General features: G+C 41.1%; 1 protein-coding gene across 1 annotated transcript in view; it reads right to left on the minus strand.

Moving 5' to 3' along the window:
* Positions 1–11,977, minus strand: part of LOC117873942 (highly reducing polyketide synthase 40-like) — a 20,972-nt gene extending 8,995 nt beyond the window's left edge. The window contains exons 1-2 of the mRNA XM_034763846.1: positions 11,920–11,977; positions 6,604–6,757 (exon numbers count right to left, since the gene is read on the minus strand). Coding sequence (XP_034619737.1) covers positions 6,604–6,757; positions 11,920–11,977 — 212 coding nt within the window. The remainder of the gene's footprint in view (positions 1–6,603; positions 6,758–11,919) is intronic.
* Positions 11,978–20,177: the final 8,200 nt, after the last annotated feature.

Consider the following 20,177-nt stretch of genomic DNA (forward strand, 5'->3'; position numbering starts at 1 on the left):
TTGTGATTACATGAAAAGCCAAACCTCTGTATCCCTCCAGGAAAATTTCACATCAGAAAGTAGCATGCCAGTTAAGCTACAAATGTAGCAAGTACAAATGTGACCATAATGTAATTAAATTTAATATCCTTGTAGTGGGGGAAAATGACAAAGGAAGCTAGTTAAAGAGAAATGAAAAGAAACTGTCATAAGAATGAAATGCCTGCAAACACGATAATAAAGGTTCACACTAAATGTATATCCAAAATTTAAAAAAAGTAAGAGGACCAAAAAATGCCACCATGACAAAAAGAGGTGGTTAGAAGAAAAATGATATCTTTTAAAACTTGGAAGGCAAATCTTACTGAGGAAAACAGAAAGGAGCATGAACGCTGGCAAGTCAAGTAAAAGTTTAATGAGACAGGCCAAAAAAGAATTTGAAGAGCAACTAGCAAAAGACACAAAAACTGAAAGCAAAATTTTTTTTTAAGTACATCAGAAGCAGGAAGCCTGCAAAACAATCAGTGGGGCCACTGGATGATTGAGGTGCTAAAGGAGCATTAAAGTAAGACAAGACCATTGTGGAGAAGTTAAATGAATTCTTTGCATTGGTCTTTATGGCAGAGGATGTGAGGGAGATTCCCACACTTGAGCCATTCTTTTTAAGTGACAAATCTGAGGAATTGTACCAGAATGAGGTGTCAGAAGAGGAGGGTTTGGAACAAACTGATAAATTAGAAAGTAATAAGTCACCAGGACCAGATGGTATTCACCCAGGAGTTCTGAAAGAACCCAAATATGAAATTGCAGAACTACTAACTATGGTACATAACCTATCGCTTAAATGAGCTTCTGTACCAGATGACTGGAGGACAGGAAACAGAATGCGGATTGATTTTTTTTTAAAGGCTCTAGAGGTGATCCTGGAAATTAAAGCCTAGTAAGCTTAACTTCAGTATCAGGCAAATGGGTTGAAACTATAGAAGAGAGCAAAATTATCAGACACATAGATGAACACGGTATGTTGGGAAAGATTGAGCATGGTTTTTGTAAAGGGAAATCATGCCTCATCAATTTATTATAATTCTTTGAGGGAGTTTACTAGGAAGTGGACAAGGATAAGACAGTGGCTATAATGTACTTGGACTTTCAGAAACCCCTTGACAAGATCTCACACCAAAGGCTCTTAAGCAAAGTAAGCAGTCATAGGATAAGTATCAGTAATTTGTTAAAAGCTAGGAAACAAAGGGTAGGACTAAAGGGTCAGTTTTCACAGCGGAAAGAGGTAAATATCAGGGTCCCCAAGGATATGTACTGAGACCTGTGCTGCTGAATATATACATAAATGAGCTGTAAAAGGGGATAAATAGTGAGGTGGCAAAGTTTGCAGACAATACAAAATTACTCAAAATACTTGAGTACAAAGCTGTCTGAAGAATTACAAAGGGGTCTCACAAAACTGGGCAACAAAATGGCAGGTGAAATTCAATGTTGATTAGTGCAATGTTGATTAGTGCACATTAGAAAACATAATCTCAACTATACATACAAAATTATGGGATCTAAAGTATCTGTTACCACTCAAGAAAGAGATCTTGGTGTTCTCATGAATAGCTCTCTGAAAACATCCGCTCAATGTGCAGCAGCAGTAAAAAAAACTAACAGAAAGTTAGGATCCATTAGGAAAGGGAAAAATATTGACAAGAAATATCATAATGTCACTATATAAATCCATGGTATGCCCACACCTTGAATACTGTGTAGTATTCTGGTCGACACATCTCAAAAAAAGATATATTAGAACTGGAAAAAGTATAGAGGGGCAACAAAAATTATTAGGGGTATGGACCAGCTTCCATATGAGGAGAGATTAAAAAGACTGGGACTGCTCATCTTAGAAAAGAGATGACTAAGGAGGAATATGATAAAGATCTATAAAATCTTGAATTGTGTGGAGAAAGTGAATAAGGAAGTGTTGTTTACCCATTTGCATAACACAAGAACCAGGGATAACCCAATGAAATGAATAGGCAGAAGGTTTAAAAGAAACATAAGGAAGTACTTCTTCACACAATGCACAGTTAACTTGTGGAACTCATTGTTGAAGGTGAAGATTATAACTGGGTTGAAAAAAGAATTAAATAAGTTCATGGTCCATCAAAGGCTATTAGTGAAGATTGCCTCGGTGTTCTTAGTCTTGTGACTGCCAGAAGCTGGGACTGGACGACAGGGGATGGGTCACTCAAATTTGCCCTGTTCTGTTTAGTCCCTCTGGAGCATCTGGCACCAGACACTGTCAGAAGACAGGATACTGGGCTAGCTGAATCCTTGGTCTGCCCCAGCATGGCTGTTCTTATGTTGTTCTTCTATCTATGTTAAGCACTCCCTCCAAAAATATTTATCTTTACAACAGTATATTTAGCAAAGAGCCAGAGGGATTCACTAAAAAAATAACTATATATAACGGGACTGTTGCCCCCTTACTAACATTCAGTGGGGGTGTTTTGGTTGGCTAGCTCCCAGCACTGAAAGGAGGAGGGTCGATGGCAAATCAGGAGCCTGAGACTGACAGTCCCCAGGAAGAATGGGGAGAGGCCAATGCTCCAGATCAGCCTGATTGACAGGGCGGGCAGGCTAATCAGAGAGTCAGGAGGCTGGGGGGGTCCCGTCCTCCATGTGAGCTGGAATGGCCTGAGTCAGACAGAGTGGGGCCGAGCTAAGGAGAGAGCAGGGGCCGAGCTAAGGAGAGAGCAGGGGGCCGAGCTAAGTTGCTGGAAGTAGAGCTGCAGCCCCAAAGCCAGAGCACAGCCCAGAGAGAGCAGNAAAAAATCCCATTAGTATGCCAAAGTATCCAAGGGCACTGGGATCCCGAAGAGCCCCACTGAAGGACGAACTGGGAAGATACGTTTGTTACACTTGTGAAAGGCCAGGACATACTAGCCGAGAATGTCCACTGAGAAGGAGAACAGAGTCCCAGGCACTCGAAACCAATGGGGCACCAGGAGCAAGTGGTCCATCTACAGTAGAAGGCCAAGCAGTGGCAGAAGGATTCCTAGGCCTGTCCTTTGTGGAAAATCCCTCTGCATACAGTGTTGAGAGGAACGTGGGCAGTGCCAGCATATCTAGCGACTTCTGTAAGCAAGCATTTGGAGACTGTCTAACTGCTGAAGTATGTATAGCAGGGGTGAAGACCAGATGTTTGTTAGATACTGGCTCAGAAGTCACCACCATTATTGAGTCGCATTTTCAAAAATATTTGAAGGACAAGGACCTGACCATGCACAGCACACGGTTTGTACGTCTAACAGCTGTTAATGGACTGGCAATCCCAGTGGTGGGGTGCCTTGAAGCAGACATAGAGTATATGGGCCAGACACTGCCAGGAAAATGCATCTTCATCCTGAAAGACAAAGCCTCAAAAGGGAGCCATATTGGAGAAGGAGTCCCAGGGATTCTAGGAATGAACATCATTAGTGAGCTGAAGGAGCTACTCTTACCAGGAGAAGGAACCAGGAGGATGAACTGTCACAAGCACCCTACGAAGAATGCTGTGCTGAGTAGAGTACTGGCTCGAGCGGAGAGGCAGAGTCATTCCCTGGGCCCCACAAGGCATATTGGAAATGTTAAAGTGGGCAGAAAATGGAAGACCATTATTCCTCCTTGGAGAGGGAAGATCCTTGATGAACACCGCTGTGTACCAGGAAATGAGCTGCAGGTGATGAGGGAGAAGGGAGGACGAGTTACCTTTCTTCAAGAAAGATGTGATGGGAGACTGCCAGCTCCAGTTCAAGCGGCATGCCAAGGGCTGATTCCTGCACATGTGGCTAACATAAGGGCATTGCCAGAGAAGCATCAAGAAGTCTTTTCTAAGGATGAGGTGACCAATTATGATGACCAGGTCAAAGGTCACCATGACAGGCTGAAGACAGCCTGGAAAGTTGCTCTCAGGACAACTAAAGACACAGCCCAAAGTAGGAAAAGGACTTATGATAGCAAGTCCAGTGAGGCTTTCATCAGATCTGGTGACTGTGTACCAGTTCATAGCCATAGACGCTGGAGATGTAATAAAATACAGGACAAATGGAAGCCAAATCCCCCCACTGTGGTCACGCACAACAATCCCGAACTGCCAGTGTACGCTAACCAGCCTGAACGAGGAGGTCCTGAGAGAGTAGTACATCGGGACCAGTTGAAACATTGCACTCTTAGTCCAGCCAGGGACCACAGGAGGCGTAGATCAGTACACCCCGAGGAGGCTGAAACCAATTGGGAAATGGTTCTAGTCCCACAAACCGAATACAGAGGGGGACAGAGTGGGGCAAACCCAAACCCTAACAAGAATGGCCAGATCCTTCAAACTGACCCAGTATTACCTGAGGATAGGAAAATAAAAAATATGGGTAATGAACCGCCAGTCTTAAGAAGGTCCCAGAGGGCTAATAAGGGTGTACTTCCTGTTAGACTTAGAGATAAGTATGTTATTGGTTCTATGTAGTGTTTTAATAAATATTGTTATGTATGGTATTAAGAAGTAGATGTGGACTGTTAAATATGTTAAATGTTCTTTTGATAATTGCTAATGGGTTGTTGATATAAAATGATGTGGGTATATGTTGTTACTATGGGGCCCGGATGTACCAGTGTGAATATTGTGGATGTGGCAGTATTTTAGCAAGGGGGAATGTAAGGGGACTGTTGCCCCCTTACTAACATTCAGTGGGGGTGTTTTGGTTGGCTAGCTCCCAGCACTGAAAGGAGGAGGGTCGATGGCAAATCAGGAGCCTGAGACTGACAGTCCCCAGGAAGAATGGGGAGAGGCCAATGCTCCAGATCAGCCTGATTGACAGGGCGGGCAGGCTAATCAGAGAGTCAGGAGGCCGGGGGGGTCCCGTATTCCGTGTGAGCTGGAATGGCCTGAGTCAGACAGAGTGGGGCCGAGCTAAGGAGAGAGCAGGGGCCCGAGCTAAGTTGCTGGAAGTAGAGCTGCAGCCCCAAAGCCAGAGCACAGCCCAGAGAGAGAAGAGCTGCAGCAACCAGAGCCAGAGGGGCTAGACAAGCAGCCAGGAAGCAGGTCAGAGCTGGGAGCAGAGTCACAGAAGCAGCCTGCAGAGCAGACCTGTCCTGGGGGCAGAGCTGTAGTAACCAGAGCCAGAGAGGCCAGAGAAGCAGCCCAGGGAGCTGAAGGCAGAGCAGCAGCAGCAGCCGGGCTGAGGCCGTGTGGAGCTGAAGCCGGGGCTGGGGCTGGAGCTGGGGCTGGAGCAGTCCGGAGCCGGGTGCGGTGAGCAGCTGGGGAGAGTGAGGGGGACCCTGGGCAGTGGGCCCAGCACAGGGAGACGCCTCAGCCAAGAGGCCTTGCAGGCCAGACTTGGAGGGGGATCATAACCCCGGCCGGGCAGGGGCGACGCTGGGAAAAAGGGTCCTGCCACCTAGAGCCTGAGAGCGTGTGGCCACCGCCAGAGCAAGTGTCCGACCCGCAGCGTCTCTGCAGCACAGCTGGGGCCCGAGAAGGAGCCTGGGACCTACAAGGAACAGACTGAACTGCCCTGACGTTCCAGAGACACTGTTTGTAATGTTCCCTGCCACAGAGCGGGGTGATGTATTTTCCTTTAACTTTTCCCATTTTTCCTTATTCTTTTTAAAAAATAATTGTTAATTAAACAACTTGTATTTGCTTTAAATTGTATGAAATGATCAGTGGGTCAGGGAGGTGCCCAGTGCAGAGAGAGTAGCCCGGAGTGGGGACACCCTAGCCCCTGTCCTGGGTGACCACAGCAGGGTTGGGGGTCGAGCCCCCCAGGAATCCTGGGCCCAGCCTTGTCGGGGTTTACGAGGACTCTGCCAGACAGGAGAGTGGAAGGGGAGTCCTCAAGGGCAGGGAGGCCTCTGGGTAAAGGAAGTGGGAGTGAGGACTCAGATCCTTTCGCTAGCCCACTTCACCGGGGTAGTGCAGAAGCCAGGAAAGTTCCCCACAATAGCGGGACCATTCCCCCGCTTACATATATAAAGAACCGAAATAAACATTGAAGGAAACAAATATTAAGAGAAAAATATTTTTAAAAACGTTATACCACTAACCTAGAGAAATAAGATTATTATTCACATTTATAAATAATAAATAATAATATATCTATATAACTATAGATATACATTAGATATCGATATAGCACTGTCAGGTTTCACAATAAAAGTGGTTAGAAAAATTCCAGTGAAACTTTTTTTAGTCAGAATTTGCTGATTTGTGAAAATCAAAATGATCTGCAGAGAGAGTTTGGTATCAATGAAGTTCCAATAGAACCCAGGCAGAGGATTCCTGGGGTGTCCCATAGAGTCAGGCTCCACTGTCCTGTTTTTGTTTTTGTTTTAGAAAAAACATGAATGGAAACAGTTTGATTTTTCCAAAACAGAAAATTTCAGATATTTTGAAATATCAAAATTTCCTGTGAAACGGAACTTCTGAGTTTCAACCAGCTCATCTTATGAACAAGGGGCCAGATTCTCAGATGGTGTAAATTTTGGTAGCTCTTCTCAAGCCAGTGCTAATCACTTCACTGGGAACAGGATTACACTTTAACATCTAATGTAAGAAATTTGACTAATGGTTTAGGAGCATAGAAACAGGCTTACCCATCAATAAGTGCAGCTCGCGTCGTGCATATTTTTCCTGGTTTGTTATCATCTGGATCATACCATTCTCTGGTATTGAATCTTTCTGGGGTTATTTCTACGGTACAGTTTCTGCCCTCCACTAGTACTTGCCAGAAATTGTCGATTCCTTCACCTGTTGCATCAATAGTTTTTAAAACAGGATTAAATGTTTTCCCCCCTCAACAGCACATACCGACATAGAAACCCTCCTAGATCTACCTTGTAAAAGAAAAATTTTATATTGTCTTTTTTTTAAAAAATGACTGGAGATAAGGAAATGTAAATTCCCCAGTGACAAGGAATTTAAAGTTCTGCAAACGAACGGTGTTTCTGTTACTTCTTGCACTCTGAGTATTTACAAAATAACAAAACAAAAAAGCAAACCCCACAAAATCCTGTTGTCTTCATTTTGAGAAGCATTGGGATATATTTCATAGCTATTAGTGACCTAGCTATTTTCCTAGCTATTAACGGCATCGGAGACATTCACGTCTGCTATGAAGCATATACTGATCACAATTCAATAGTTCAGTATGAACAACCTGCCTGCTTTCCTGCATCATAGTATGTGTAATCCTGTCCACTGTTGTGTTAATAGGTTTCAGAGTCGCAGCCATGTTAGTCTGTATCCGCAAAAAGAACAGGAGTACTTGTGGCACCTTAGAGACTAACAAATTTATTTGAGCATAAGCTTTCGTGGGCTACAGCCCACTTCATCGGATGCATGTAGTGGAAAATACAGTAGGAAAATACAGTAGGATATATATTTATATCTTCCTACTGTATTTTATATATATATATAAATATAAATACACAGAGAACATGAAACAATGGGTGTTACCATACACACTATAAGGAAAGTGATCAGTTAAGGTGAGCTATTATCAGCAGGAGAGAAAAAGAACTGTTTGTAGTGGTAATGAAAATGGCCCATTTCCAGCAATTGACAAGGAGATGTGAGGAACTGTAGTGGGGTGGAAATAAGCATGGGGAAATAGTTTTACTTTGTGTAATGGCCCATCCACTCCCAGACTTTATTCAAGCCTAATTAATTTGCAAATTGGACGCCATTAAATTAGGCTTGAATAAAGCCTGGGAGTGGATGGGCCATTACACAAAGTAAAACTATTTCCCCATGCTTATTCCCCACCCCTACAGTTCCTCACATGTATAGTATTTGTTGTTTTCAAAGGTAAGTTTCACGTTCATATACTAGGTTACACTGTCTGGTTTGTTTCTATAAATATAGGTACTTGGTGTTTTATTGGGGGTAGAGTTCAAGTTTTATTTTCCCAGCAATAGAGCTGCAGTTGCATACAGATGATCTATAAAGGGTTTGGTTGTCTTTTCTCTTACTGCACGGTGTTTTCCATCTATTGCAGGCTAATAAAATGATAAGCTGCACAGAGAGTGACACTTCCCTATTGTCAGTTATTTATAACTTTGCCTGTGTTGTTTTGTTACTTAGGCTGCTGGTGTGCTAAGACCACAACCTATCATCCTGATCAATATTGTCCCACTATCTCCTTTTACTCCCCTGTCTGTCTGTATCCATCTGTTGTTTCTTGTCTTATACTTAGATTGTAGCCTCCTTGGGGCAGGGGCTGCCTTGTTATTCTGTGTTTGTACAGTTCCTAGCACAATGGGATCCTGGTCCATGACTAGGGCTCCTAGGTGCTACAATAATACAAAGAACAATCATGTAAAATCTTATAACCATTTCATTGAGAAGCTCTTGAACCTCAATGCTTTGGAGAAAGGACTTGAAATTAGACACCATGGTCACTCTGGAGACAGGTATGTGCCTTTTCCCATCTCCGTGAAAATCTGCCCAAATTGACCAAGTTATAAGCTTCTGAGACATCTCAGTTTGCACATGCTCAGTAGGAGTTTGTTAGAATTTGGCAACTAAATTCTCTGAAGGGTCCATCTGCACTGAGCATGTTCCACCCCCTTCATGTGCTGATCAGACTGCATATGCCAGGGGTGGCCAAACTTACTGACCCTCCGAGCCGCATATGACAATCTTTAGAAGTTCAAGAGCCGGAGCCCTGACAGGGGCGCCCCGCAGGGTTAAAGCCCCAAGGGGCCCCCCCGGGCAGATGCCCCTACCCCACCACCCTGCTGCAAGGCAGAGGTCCCGAATCCCCCCTCCCTCAAGTCTGGTAAGTGGAGAATGTGGGGGGGCTCCACGAGCTGCACTTTTAACTATAAAAGAGCCACATGCAGCTCGCGAGCCACGGTTTGGCCACCCCTGGCATATGCTCTACCCTGCTGAGTGACTGAGCATGCACCGGCCAGGGGAAGCAAGGAGGAGCAGAACTTTCCATGCAGTCGCTGCTTCTGGCTGCTGCAGACCTGTAAGGAGACTGTCTTTCCTCTGTGCTCAATGCTCCCACTTCTGGTGGCCAGGCAGCCAGAAGAAAGAGAAAACAGTATGATTTGAATGCAGAGGAATGGGAAGTGGGGGTGGAAGAGATGGAGGGCAGGAAGGGAAGGGAGTTAAGATCTGGGAGTGGGGGGACAGGGGCAGGAGAAGTGGGGGTCGGAAGATGAGGAAGAAAGGAACAAAGAGGGGTGCAGGAGCCGGGGATGAGAGGATAGAAGTGAGGAAAGAAGGAGCAGGAGCTGTGCGGGGGGAGGGGAGTTGACATGCAGGAGCCAGGGGGATAGAAAAAGGGAAGGAGACACAAACTGGGAGTGGGGGACAGGACCAGAATGGGACAGGGAGAGGGAAGAGGGGCAAAAGGATCCATAACCACTACAGAACATTCCCCTAAAGATACTGGGATTTGAACCTATTATTCCTGAGTCTCAACATTACTTTGCTGTTTAGCAAATAGCTGTGAAACCCACTAGCAAAGTGTGTATGTCTCATCCCCCTGTAGTGACAAGTCCACCTACAGGATACCAACCTTCTAGTGCTGTCAGGTACTTCATTAACTCAACTGGTGAAGGACTGTGCTGCAGAACTAAAGATCCCTGCCCTGATGATGATCCATGTCGGGGTCAGGATCTTTCTACCCAATTAAATTTGGATTTCTTTCATTTTTATAAGTTTTTTTTTTTAAACTTAGGAATTTACTAGGGCTGTCAATTAATCGCAGTTAACTCAAGCGATTAACTCAAAACAAATTAACTCGATTAAAACAACTAATCACAATTAATTGCAGTCTTAATCACACTGCTAAACAATAATAGAATATGCTTCTATGTTGATAACACTCCTTAAAAAAATAACATGTTAATTAAATTTTTGACTGAACTTCTTGGGGGAGAATTGTATATCTCCTGCTCTGTGTCTTTACCTGCATTCTGCCATATATTTTGTGTTATAGCAGTCTCAGGTAACGACCCAGAACGTGTCATTTAATTTAAGAACTCTTTCACTGCAAGTCTGACAAAATGCAAAGAAAGTACCAAAGACAGCTCTATCACTTGACCCAAGGTTTAAGAATCTGAAGTGCCTTCCTAAATCTGAGAGGGACGAGGCGTGGAACATGCTTTCAGAAGTCTTAAAAGAGCAACACTCCAACGCAGAAACTATAGAACCCGAACCACCAAAAAATAAAATCAGCCTTGTGTTGGTGTCATCTGACTCAGATGATGAAAATGAACATGAATCTGTGCGCTGCTTTGGATCGTTATCAAGCAGAACCCATCATCAGCATGGAGGCATGTCCTCTGGAATGGTGGTTGAAGCATGAAGGGACATATGAATCTTTAGCGCATTTGGCATGTAAATATCTTATGATGCCAGCTAAAACAATGCCATGTGAATGCCTAGTCTCACTTCCAGATGACATTATAAAGAAGAAGCAGGCAGCATTAACTCCGGCAACCTCAATCATGGTGAATTTGGCTCAGAATTATTATTTTTTCAAAACTAGATTTTTAAGCCTGATTCTTTGGCATGGATTATGTATGTTGGTTTAAACTGTATCTAATTTTTATGTCTGTGGTTATAATTCAGGTTCATATAATGGGATGGGCCAGTGCATGCCATTTAAGGAAGAATGACTAGTTTGCAAGTCCCGTATGGGGAAATATAACCTACAACTGCTATAGAAATTGTCTATGGGTAATAATAAAAGCATAATAAACAGAATGTTTAAAAGAAAATTCTGTTTTAGAATGTATGCATGCACAGAAATCTGGTATTGTCCATAAAGTTCTCAATGTTGCCAGAACAGTTTGTGTATGAGAGAGAGAATAATGGCAAACCCTGATAATATGTAATCAAACAGCCACATTATCTGAAAGCTGACACATACTTCTTGGTTACTGCTGCATGACCTTGTCAAGTAGTCTCAGATTTTTAGGAGGTTTTATGTTCCTATAACAGCTACAGAATAATATCATTGTGTTCTTTTCATTTAGCAGATTAGAGCGAAATGCAGACTTGGGACAAAGCATGGATCTTAATGGGGTTGAACCTGCTTACCACAGGTCTCAATATGGCCTGTAGCCTACGAATGACCCCACTTTTTACTCCATATGAACAGTTGTTTGCAGTGATGTTGTAACTGTGTTGGTCCCAGGATATCCGAGAGATAAGGTGGGTGAGATAACATATTTTATTGGACCAACTTCTGATGGTGAAAGAGACAAGCTTTAAAGCTACACAGAGCTCTGAACTGAACTCTTGACAATCATGTTAAAAAACTCATATGCGTTTTACAAGCAGTTCTTAAATAACATTTTGGGGTAGGTTTGCTCTAAATCTCAAAGCAATGAAAAACTGCCTCATGCTTACCGGTGTGAAGAAGCAATTAGTAGAGATTGGGTCCCATCCTGTTGTTATGGAGGCAGAAGCCAGGAGCACAGAGAGGAACGTATAGTCACAGAGATTAATGCTTTGAGCCTAATCAAAGCCAATAAAGTCAATGGGAGAATTCCTGGTAACTTCAATGGGCTTTGGATCAAGTCCTTTATTTGTCATAAGCAGGAAGTGACACAGTCAGTCACACTACTTCCCGNTTTATTTGTCATAAGCAGGAAGTGACACAGTCAGTCACACTACTTCCTGGAGCAGTGAGACTTTCACTATTAACTTATAAATGTCTTCTCTGAACTTAAAACATAAGAGAGTGTTCCAAATTTAAACCCAGAGCCTCATTTTGTAGTTTGAACCTACTAATGATGCAATCCCTTCCATATGACACTACTACTTATTGCACAGTAACACAAACTTACTGTAGATATCTTATCACATAGTAAAACAAAGAGAGGATTGAATGATAGCACTCTTTGATACTCTATCAGTATTGTGATTTGTATTTTTTCAAAACTTACCTCCAGGAAAATTGCATCCTATCCCCACTATGGCAATTTCATCTCCAGTCGCCGTCATTTTTTCAAATCTATTCTTGAACTGCAAAATACACTTTTAGATATCACATGATTCAAATGAAAGTATATTTCTCTCATTAAATAAATATTCTTGCAGAAGTTGAACTTACCATAATCACACACACCCAGACAAAGCTAGATTAATATCTAGCATTCTGTGTGGGCTCTGTGAGATTCATACTCCCAAATGGTGACCAAACTGCTACTACCTCAGTCTTTCTGATAGTGGACTTTTTTGCAACTGCATCACACTGTTGACTCAAATTCAATGTGTGATCCACTATAGCCCCAGATCCTTTTCAGCGGTGCTACTGCCCAGCTAATTATTCTCCATTGTGTAGTTTCACATTTTCTTTCTTCTTTTGAAGTCTAGTGCTTTTGTCTTTATTGAATTTCATCTTGTTGATGTCAGACAAATTCTCGAATTTGTCAAGGTGATTTTGAATTCTAATCCTAAACCCCCAAAGTATTAGCAACCCAATCATGTTGTGACAAATTATGAAGAGGTCATGCGATGGGGTTTCACCCCATTTCAGGCTAGAAAGGTGTTGATAGCCAATTAGTTACATTTCTTATACCTGTGCCGTAACTAATTCTGAGATTCCAGTACCAGAAGGTGTGATCATCTAGTTTGACCTCCTGTATAACACAGGCCACAGAACTTCCCCAAAATAATTCCTAAAGCATATCCTTTAGAAAAACATCCAATCTTGTTCCTAAAATTACTAGTGATGGAGAATCCACCATGATCCTTAATAAATTGTTCCAATGGTTAATTACCCTCACTGTTAAAAATGTATGTCTTATTTCTGGTAGGAATTTGTCTAGCTTCAACTTCCAACAACTGGATCGTGTTTCTTTGCTAGATTGAAAAGCCCGTTACCAAATATTTGTTCCCCACGTAGGTGTTTATAAACTGTGATCATGTCATTCAGTAACCTTCTCTTTGTTAACCTCAGTAGATTGAGCTCCTTAAGCCTATCACTATCAGGAATATTTTCTAATCATTTAATCATTCGCATAGCTCTCCTCTGAATCCTCTCCAATTAATTTGCATCCTTCTTGAATTGCGGACACCACAACTGGACACAGAATTCCACTAGTAGTCACACCAGCGCCAAATACAGAAAAGCAATCTCTCCACTCTTACTTAAGATTCTCCTATTTATGCATCCAAGGATCACACTAAGCCCTTTGGCCACAGTGTAGTACTAAGAGTTCATGGTCAGATAATTATCCACCACTACACCCAAATCTTTTTCAGACTCACTGCTTCCCAAGATAAAGACCCCTATCACGTAATTATGGCCTACATTCTTTGTTCCTAGATGTATATATCACATTTAGCTGTATTAAAACTAATATTGGTTTCTTATGACCAGCTTACCAAGCAATCCACACACACTGCATCAGCGATCTGTTAGTTAGTTTGACTGCTATTAATTATACTACCCTCCATTAATTCTTTATTGATCAAGTCCCATATCATTTGCTCCATTAACTTGCCTGAGGTCAATGTTAATTAGTTGCTCCTCAGACAGAGGGGCAGGAAGAGGCATCAGGTGATAACTTAATGGACACCTGGGCCTCGCAAAGGAAGACAGTTCCTTCTGAAAGAAAGATTCACAGGAATTCGGTGAAGGGGCCTGAGCCAAAGTCTGCAGGTAAACAGACACCTGAGGAAGGCAATCTGAGGGGTGAGTGCTCAATCCTGGAGCTGGGGGGAAAACTTCAGACTAGCTGACATAGGAGATTGAAGACAGAACCCAAAGGAAAGGCTGCTTTATTGGTTATTAGTTTGAGTTTTTGTTGTGCCAAAAGGGATCTGAACTACACAATTCTCAGGTGGACGGCTGAGTTGTGCACAGCGACTGATGGTCTACAGGGTGCACTGGAGATGAAGACCCCAGCAATATTGCACCCTGATGTGCTGGGGTGCTATGGGAGTGAGTGTGCACCATAACAGGTGGTAACTCCATTCATGTTGGAGGCAATAAAGGGCCACTACTGCAGAAAAAGTGGGAAATGTTGGCTAAAAGGGGGTATGCTGAGGGAAACAGCAGAGTGAGAATTCAACATTTCCCTTCAGAGGTGCCCACTGGTACGCTCCCCATAATGCACTGGAAAATACTAAAGTTGTCTTTGTCCCAGTTCAGTGGCAGCGCTACCAGAGAGTAGAGGAGGAAGCATTAACTACCTTCTGCTGGTGTGACTGTCCTTGGATGCAATCAATTGGACTGATGCAGAAAAGAATACTTTCCATCCACTTCTGATGGTTTTGTAGAATTTGGTCCAATCTGCAGAAAACTAACCCTCTTTAGTCTTTGTGCATTTGGCCAGATTTTCAATGGGAGCTGCTGAGAGCAGCTTTTGAAAATCTGTCCAGAAAGATAAATTTGTTTTAACTGTTAATATTACATTTCTAGTAAAAAAAAATTAGTAATGAAAACATTCAAACTCTGGGAGTCAGATTCTGACCTCAGTTACACCAGTGTAGATCCAGAGAAACTTTACTGTCTGCAGTGCAATTATTTCAAATTGACACTGGTGTAACTGAGATCAGACTCTGATGTTTTAGATCCCTGTAGGTTGTTTATAGTTACAGTTTCTGATGTTTCTTTTTTTCTAATGTTTAAAGTTGGTATGCTCACTCATACTGAGTAGTCTCACAAATACTGTGGTGCAAGGTGTTACAAAACTTGAGGAAGGGGGTCAGAATCTGGCCCTCCAGAAAAAAAAAATCTGTTTTTATGTGTGTATAAAAAATTCTTTTCTTTGTATTCTTTCAAAAATTGCCCCCTTATGAAGCCTGGAAATGTTCTCCCAGGAAGCAGAGAGAGACCGGACAATCACAGAAATGGCAAATATTTTGTTGGTTTTGGTTTATAAAATATTCTATAAAAATCTGGCCTCAATGTTTTGATTCGGTTAAGTTATATCATTTTTAGCTAAAGCTGGAAAGTCTAGTATAGACACTAACAGAAAGCTACTTATAACTGATCGTTATTGTTAAACTAGAACCTAGGTAGTGTATGAACAATTGCAATGGAAAATAATAGTCACAATTAAACATAACATATTTCAAAGTATATAGCATTCTTGTCTCTTAAATGAGATATGTTGTTCTTACCTTGTTTCATTTCTCCTGAATGGTGTTAAATGCTGATTTTCTTGAAAGCCTTTATATAGTCTTCTGAGAAGTTTCAAAGTCAACTAACCACAATAAAATGGGGTAAAGAAATGTTAACATGCTTTAAGGAAGAGGAAATCAAATGAATAACTGGAATAGTCAGTGACCTTGACTGAAGTTCAAACTGTTTGCTATAAGCAGTATGTTCTTACACTGGTAAATATGGAGTAATTAATTTTTTTACAGTGGCTAAAGTATCAGATTGCTGAAATACATAATAAAGTCAATTGTACTATCAAATGGTGCTTTTGCAGTAATTAGTGTCCTAAACAGGAGATGTTATTCTCACATTACACTAACCCACAATGTGCTCTGAACTTAAGAAATCAGCTAAGCACAACTGTCTTCCAAGTAATGGATCAAGACTGTCTGCCCTTTAGCTCAATAAATCTCAGATATTATTTAAAGACACATTGTATACACAGCAGTTTTGATGCCTAAAAAAAAATGCTATATCAACTGAAATTGTTTTTTGTGTTTCATTTTGAGGCTTCTATTTTTAAGTTGTTTTCAAATTTAAAAATACAAAACTTCTTTAAAAGTTGAAAATGTGTTTTATTAGAATGCGGCTAGCACTGAAAAACATACCGTATATACTCGTTCATAAGCCAAATATTTTTGGTAAAAAAGTGATGCATCAAAGAGCGGCTTATAAACGGCTTATAAATGGGTCTACACCAAAATTTGATGATTTTAAACTCTATGGAATCATTGAATTGAATATCTAATACATTGTCATTTTGTTTACCTGGAGCGTCTGCAGGCTTGGAGACCCTCAGACTGGGGTTTGCTGGGAACGGCAAACCACAGACACTGGTTGCTGAGGAGCTGCATGCCTGTGAACACTCCAGGTAAACAAAATGTCCAGGCCTGCTAGCAGCTTACCCTAACGGGCCAGGAGCCAAAGTTTGCCAACCCCTGAAATATAGGGTCGGGTTATGAAAGGGTCATACAGTTTTTGCTATTTTTACCCAACCATCTTGGGGGGTCGGCTTATAAACGAACGGGCTAATGAACGAGTATATACAACTATAATTTCTTTTTAAAAATTCTGCACTTTTAAAAATAACAACAAATATTGTCATGTCCAGACGTGAATGATTAATGGATTGTCAGTTCCTCACTACTATATGATTCTTCATCGCTTCCCCATCTGATTTTACACCAATCTTAGCCCCCTTGTTTTGATGTGAAATGGAAATATGTTCTTGTGTGTATGTATATATATATATATACACATACACACATATATACTTTTGAGTGTATATGTTGTTAATTTAGGCCCGATCTTACAATTGGATTCTTTCCAAAAAGGGAAAATAGTAAAAAAGAATATACTGAACATATTTGAAAAAACAATTCAAGTTACCACTCAAAACCCATGAAACTATAACCAAATTCTGCTATCAGTTATACTGGTGTGAATCTGAGTAACTTCACTGTAATGAATAGAGTAGTCATTACAGATTTATAACATGTAAGTGAGCAGAATTTGGGGTCATTTTTTTAAACAGTCATGCAAATTACCATTTGTAAGTAATTAATTCTGTAGCAGTATTTCTAAGGTCAAGGAACATGTGGCCTGCATGTCTACATTCAATATCAAAGTTTCCATTGACTTTAATGGGCACAGGATCAGTCTGGCTGTGAACATCACTGAAACATTAACAAGGAAAAATTGATGGTGGTATCTGTCCACAATCTATCAGTGTGCTCTGATCATACATAGTTCTGACAAAATTTGCATCATGGTTCTATCTGCATATGTTCACAAGAATGCTAAAAGTTATAATGGTTTAGTAATTAATGAATATACAGTAACTAGGAAATGTAAATCAGACAAATAAGGGCTACAGTGATAACGGCTAAAGGCCTGATCCTCTCACTGACTTCAGTGGTACAAGATTGAAACATAAAAGCTTGTTTATGCAACTAATCTAAATCATTCCATTTTTGACATATTAGAGAGGAAATTCAAAATGGCAAAAAGTTAACATTTTTCAGGCAGTGTAGTTAACTTCTCTACCATATAATGATATTGTCCATGTCTGAACTGAATTTTGACAATTTCCAAATGTGTGTCAGGCATCTCTGTTGTATTAATTTCAATGGAATAAATGGGCCCAGAAACTCAAAGGTATTAACATGACCTTGTCACTGTACAACATTAAACAAGGTTCAGCGTTTCAAGTACAGAGACCTCAGCCTACTTAGTATCATGGCAAACACAATATTAAATGTCTTTTCCAAATTTTATTAAACATACAGAAAAAGAAGGAAAATTAGGTAAAGCATTTGAAACAAAGTATTAAGTAGGATTTTCAGAGATGCATAGATTCCAAGGCCAGAAGGGAAGCATTGTGGTCATCTAGTCTGACCTCCTGTATAACACAAGACACAGAACTTCCCCCAACATAATGCCTAGAATTTATCTTTCAGGAAAAAAACCCCCAACAAATCTTGATTTAGAAGTTTTCAGTGCTGAAGAATCCACCATAACCCTTGGTAAGTTGTTCCAATAGTTAATTACTCTCTCTGTTAAAAATGTATGCCTTATTTCCAGGCAGTCAGGGCAGAGCTTTTATCCAGGAGTTGAAGCCTCTGTGGGTATGTATACATGGGGATAAACAGCCCACGGAAGGCCCAGATCAGCTGACTTGTGCTCGCAGGGCTCAGACTAGAGGGCTGAAAAATTGCTGGGTAGATGTTCGTACTTGAGCCTGAACATCCGCACAGCAGTTTTTAGCCCTGGAACATGAGCACCACAAGCCTGAGTCAGCTGATCTGGGCCAGCTGCGGCTGTGCCATGTGGATTTTATCCCCATGTAGACATACCCTGTGTCTCTGGGCACCACAACACATGTGTTCTTTGCGTCATCGTCTTGTAACATACCCCATTGTACAATTCTACTTGACAACACTTAAGAACATAAGAATGGCCATATTAGGTCAGACCAAATGCCCATCTAGCCCAATATCCTGTCATCTAATAGTGTCCAATGTCAGATACTTCAGAGGAAATTAATGGAACAGGGCAATTATCGAGTGATAATTGAGTGATATCCCCTGTCATCCAATCCCAGCATCTGGCCAGTCAGAGGCTTAGGGTCACCAAGTACATGAGGCTGCATCCCTGACCATCTTGGCTAATAGCCATTGATGGACCTTATCCTCCATGGATTTTTCTATTTTTTTATCCCAGTTTCACCTTCACAACATCTCCTGGCAACGAATTCCACAGGTTGACTGTGCATTGTGTGAAAAAGTACTTCCTTTTGTTTTTTTTAAATCTGCTGCCTATTTATTTCATTGGGTCAACCCTGGATTTTGTGTTTTGTGAAGGGGTAAATAACACTTCCCTATTCACTTTCTCCACACTGTTCATGATTTTACACACCTCTACACATCGCTTTAGTCATTTCTTTTCCAAGCTGAATAGTCACAATCATTTTAATCTCTCCCCATATGGAAGGTGTTACATAAGTTTAATCATTCTTTTCCATTTCTAATATATCTTTTTTGAGATGGAGCAATCAGAACTGCACACAGTATTCAAGGTGTGAGCATACCATAGATTTATATAGTGGCATTACTGCATTTCCTGTCTGATTATCTATCCTTTTCCTAATGGTTCTTAACATTCAGTTCGCTTTTTTTGACTGCTGCTTCACATTGAGCTGAGGTTTACAGAGAATTATCCACAATGACTCCAAAATCTCTTTCTTGAGTGGTAACAGCTAATTTAGATCCCATCATTTTGTATGGATAGATGTTTTCCAATGTGCATTACTTTGCATTTATCAATATTGAATTTCAGCTGCAATTTTGTTGCCCAGATATCCAGTTTTGTGAGCTCCTGTGACATTACTCAGGGTGTAATCCAGACTGTTGAATAGTGCTATCCCATTAGCACTTTATCCAGAGGTGCCTTTTACATGGCTTTTCAGTCAGAACATCCACTCCTGGCCTGTTCATACAGCCTTCAGCATGCAAATTCACTCCCAGCTCAATTCATGAGCACTCTGATCAGTCACTCATGAATCACATATAGGGTGAAACCCACAAATTCCTAGTCCCAGCCTTGTCCCCCAGAAATGTGCATTGTGTACTACTCAATACCCTTCTGAACTGTACAAGCTCATAGAAAGCCTGTCATTTCATCAAATGAAAATAATGCACCTAACTTGTTATCCCAAATAGAATTTTCCACACACTTTAAACCAAAAACACTGGTTAAGATAAAACAATAAGCTATGTTTATTAACTACAGAAAGATAGATTTTAAGTGATTACAAATGATGATGCATAAAAGTCAGGATTGGTTACAAAAGAAACTAATAAAGAGTAAAACGCAAGCTAATCCCTAATTGAACAGGTTAAGTGAATTTAAAAGCAAAAGTTTTTGTCTCACCATGTGCTGGAGTAAATTTCAAAGGCTGGATTGCCTTTCAACATGGGACCCCCTTGCCCTTAGTTCAGTATCCTTCAGGTATTCCTTGATGTCATGAACACAAAGATGAGAGAAGGAGTGAAATCAAGTCTTTTCCTCCACTCTTTATAATTCAATTTCTTGTGCTAGAAACGTCATTGCTGAGTCATGGTGACATGCAGTCCATTGTGGACCTGAGGTTTGAACTGTCCCTGAGATGAAATGTAAATTTCTTGTTTACGCCTTCCCGTTGTTGGAGAATGGCTGCTTAAGCATGTGATAGCTCTTTAACACCTGGCTGGGTTGCCTGTGACTTTGTCTCTGAAAAACTGGTTTGGGCCTGCTTTTCTTAACCTTGGAGCATGTTATAACAATGTTATAGAGTATAATCTTGTAACTTTACATACAGTATTGATACACGTGTTTCACCAGGACAATAATGTTCAGCAGATTAAGAAATTTTGAATGATACCTCACAAGGCATACTTTTTGTACAAAATTTATCATAGTTTTGTAGAAGTGGTGAACATAATAGTATAGACCAGGGGTTCTCAAACTTGGTTTGTGGCTTGTTCAGGGTAA

The sequence above is a fragment of the Trachemys scripta genome, chromosome 2, assembly GCF_013100865.1.
Source record: "Trachemys scripta elegans isolate TJP31775 chromosome 2, CAS_Tse_1.0, whole genome shotgun sequence".
Lineage (NCBI taxonomy): Eukaryota > Metazoa > Chordata > Testudines > Emydidae > Trachemys > Trachemys scripta.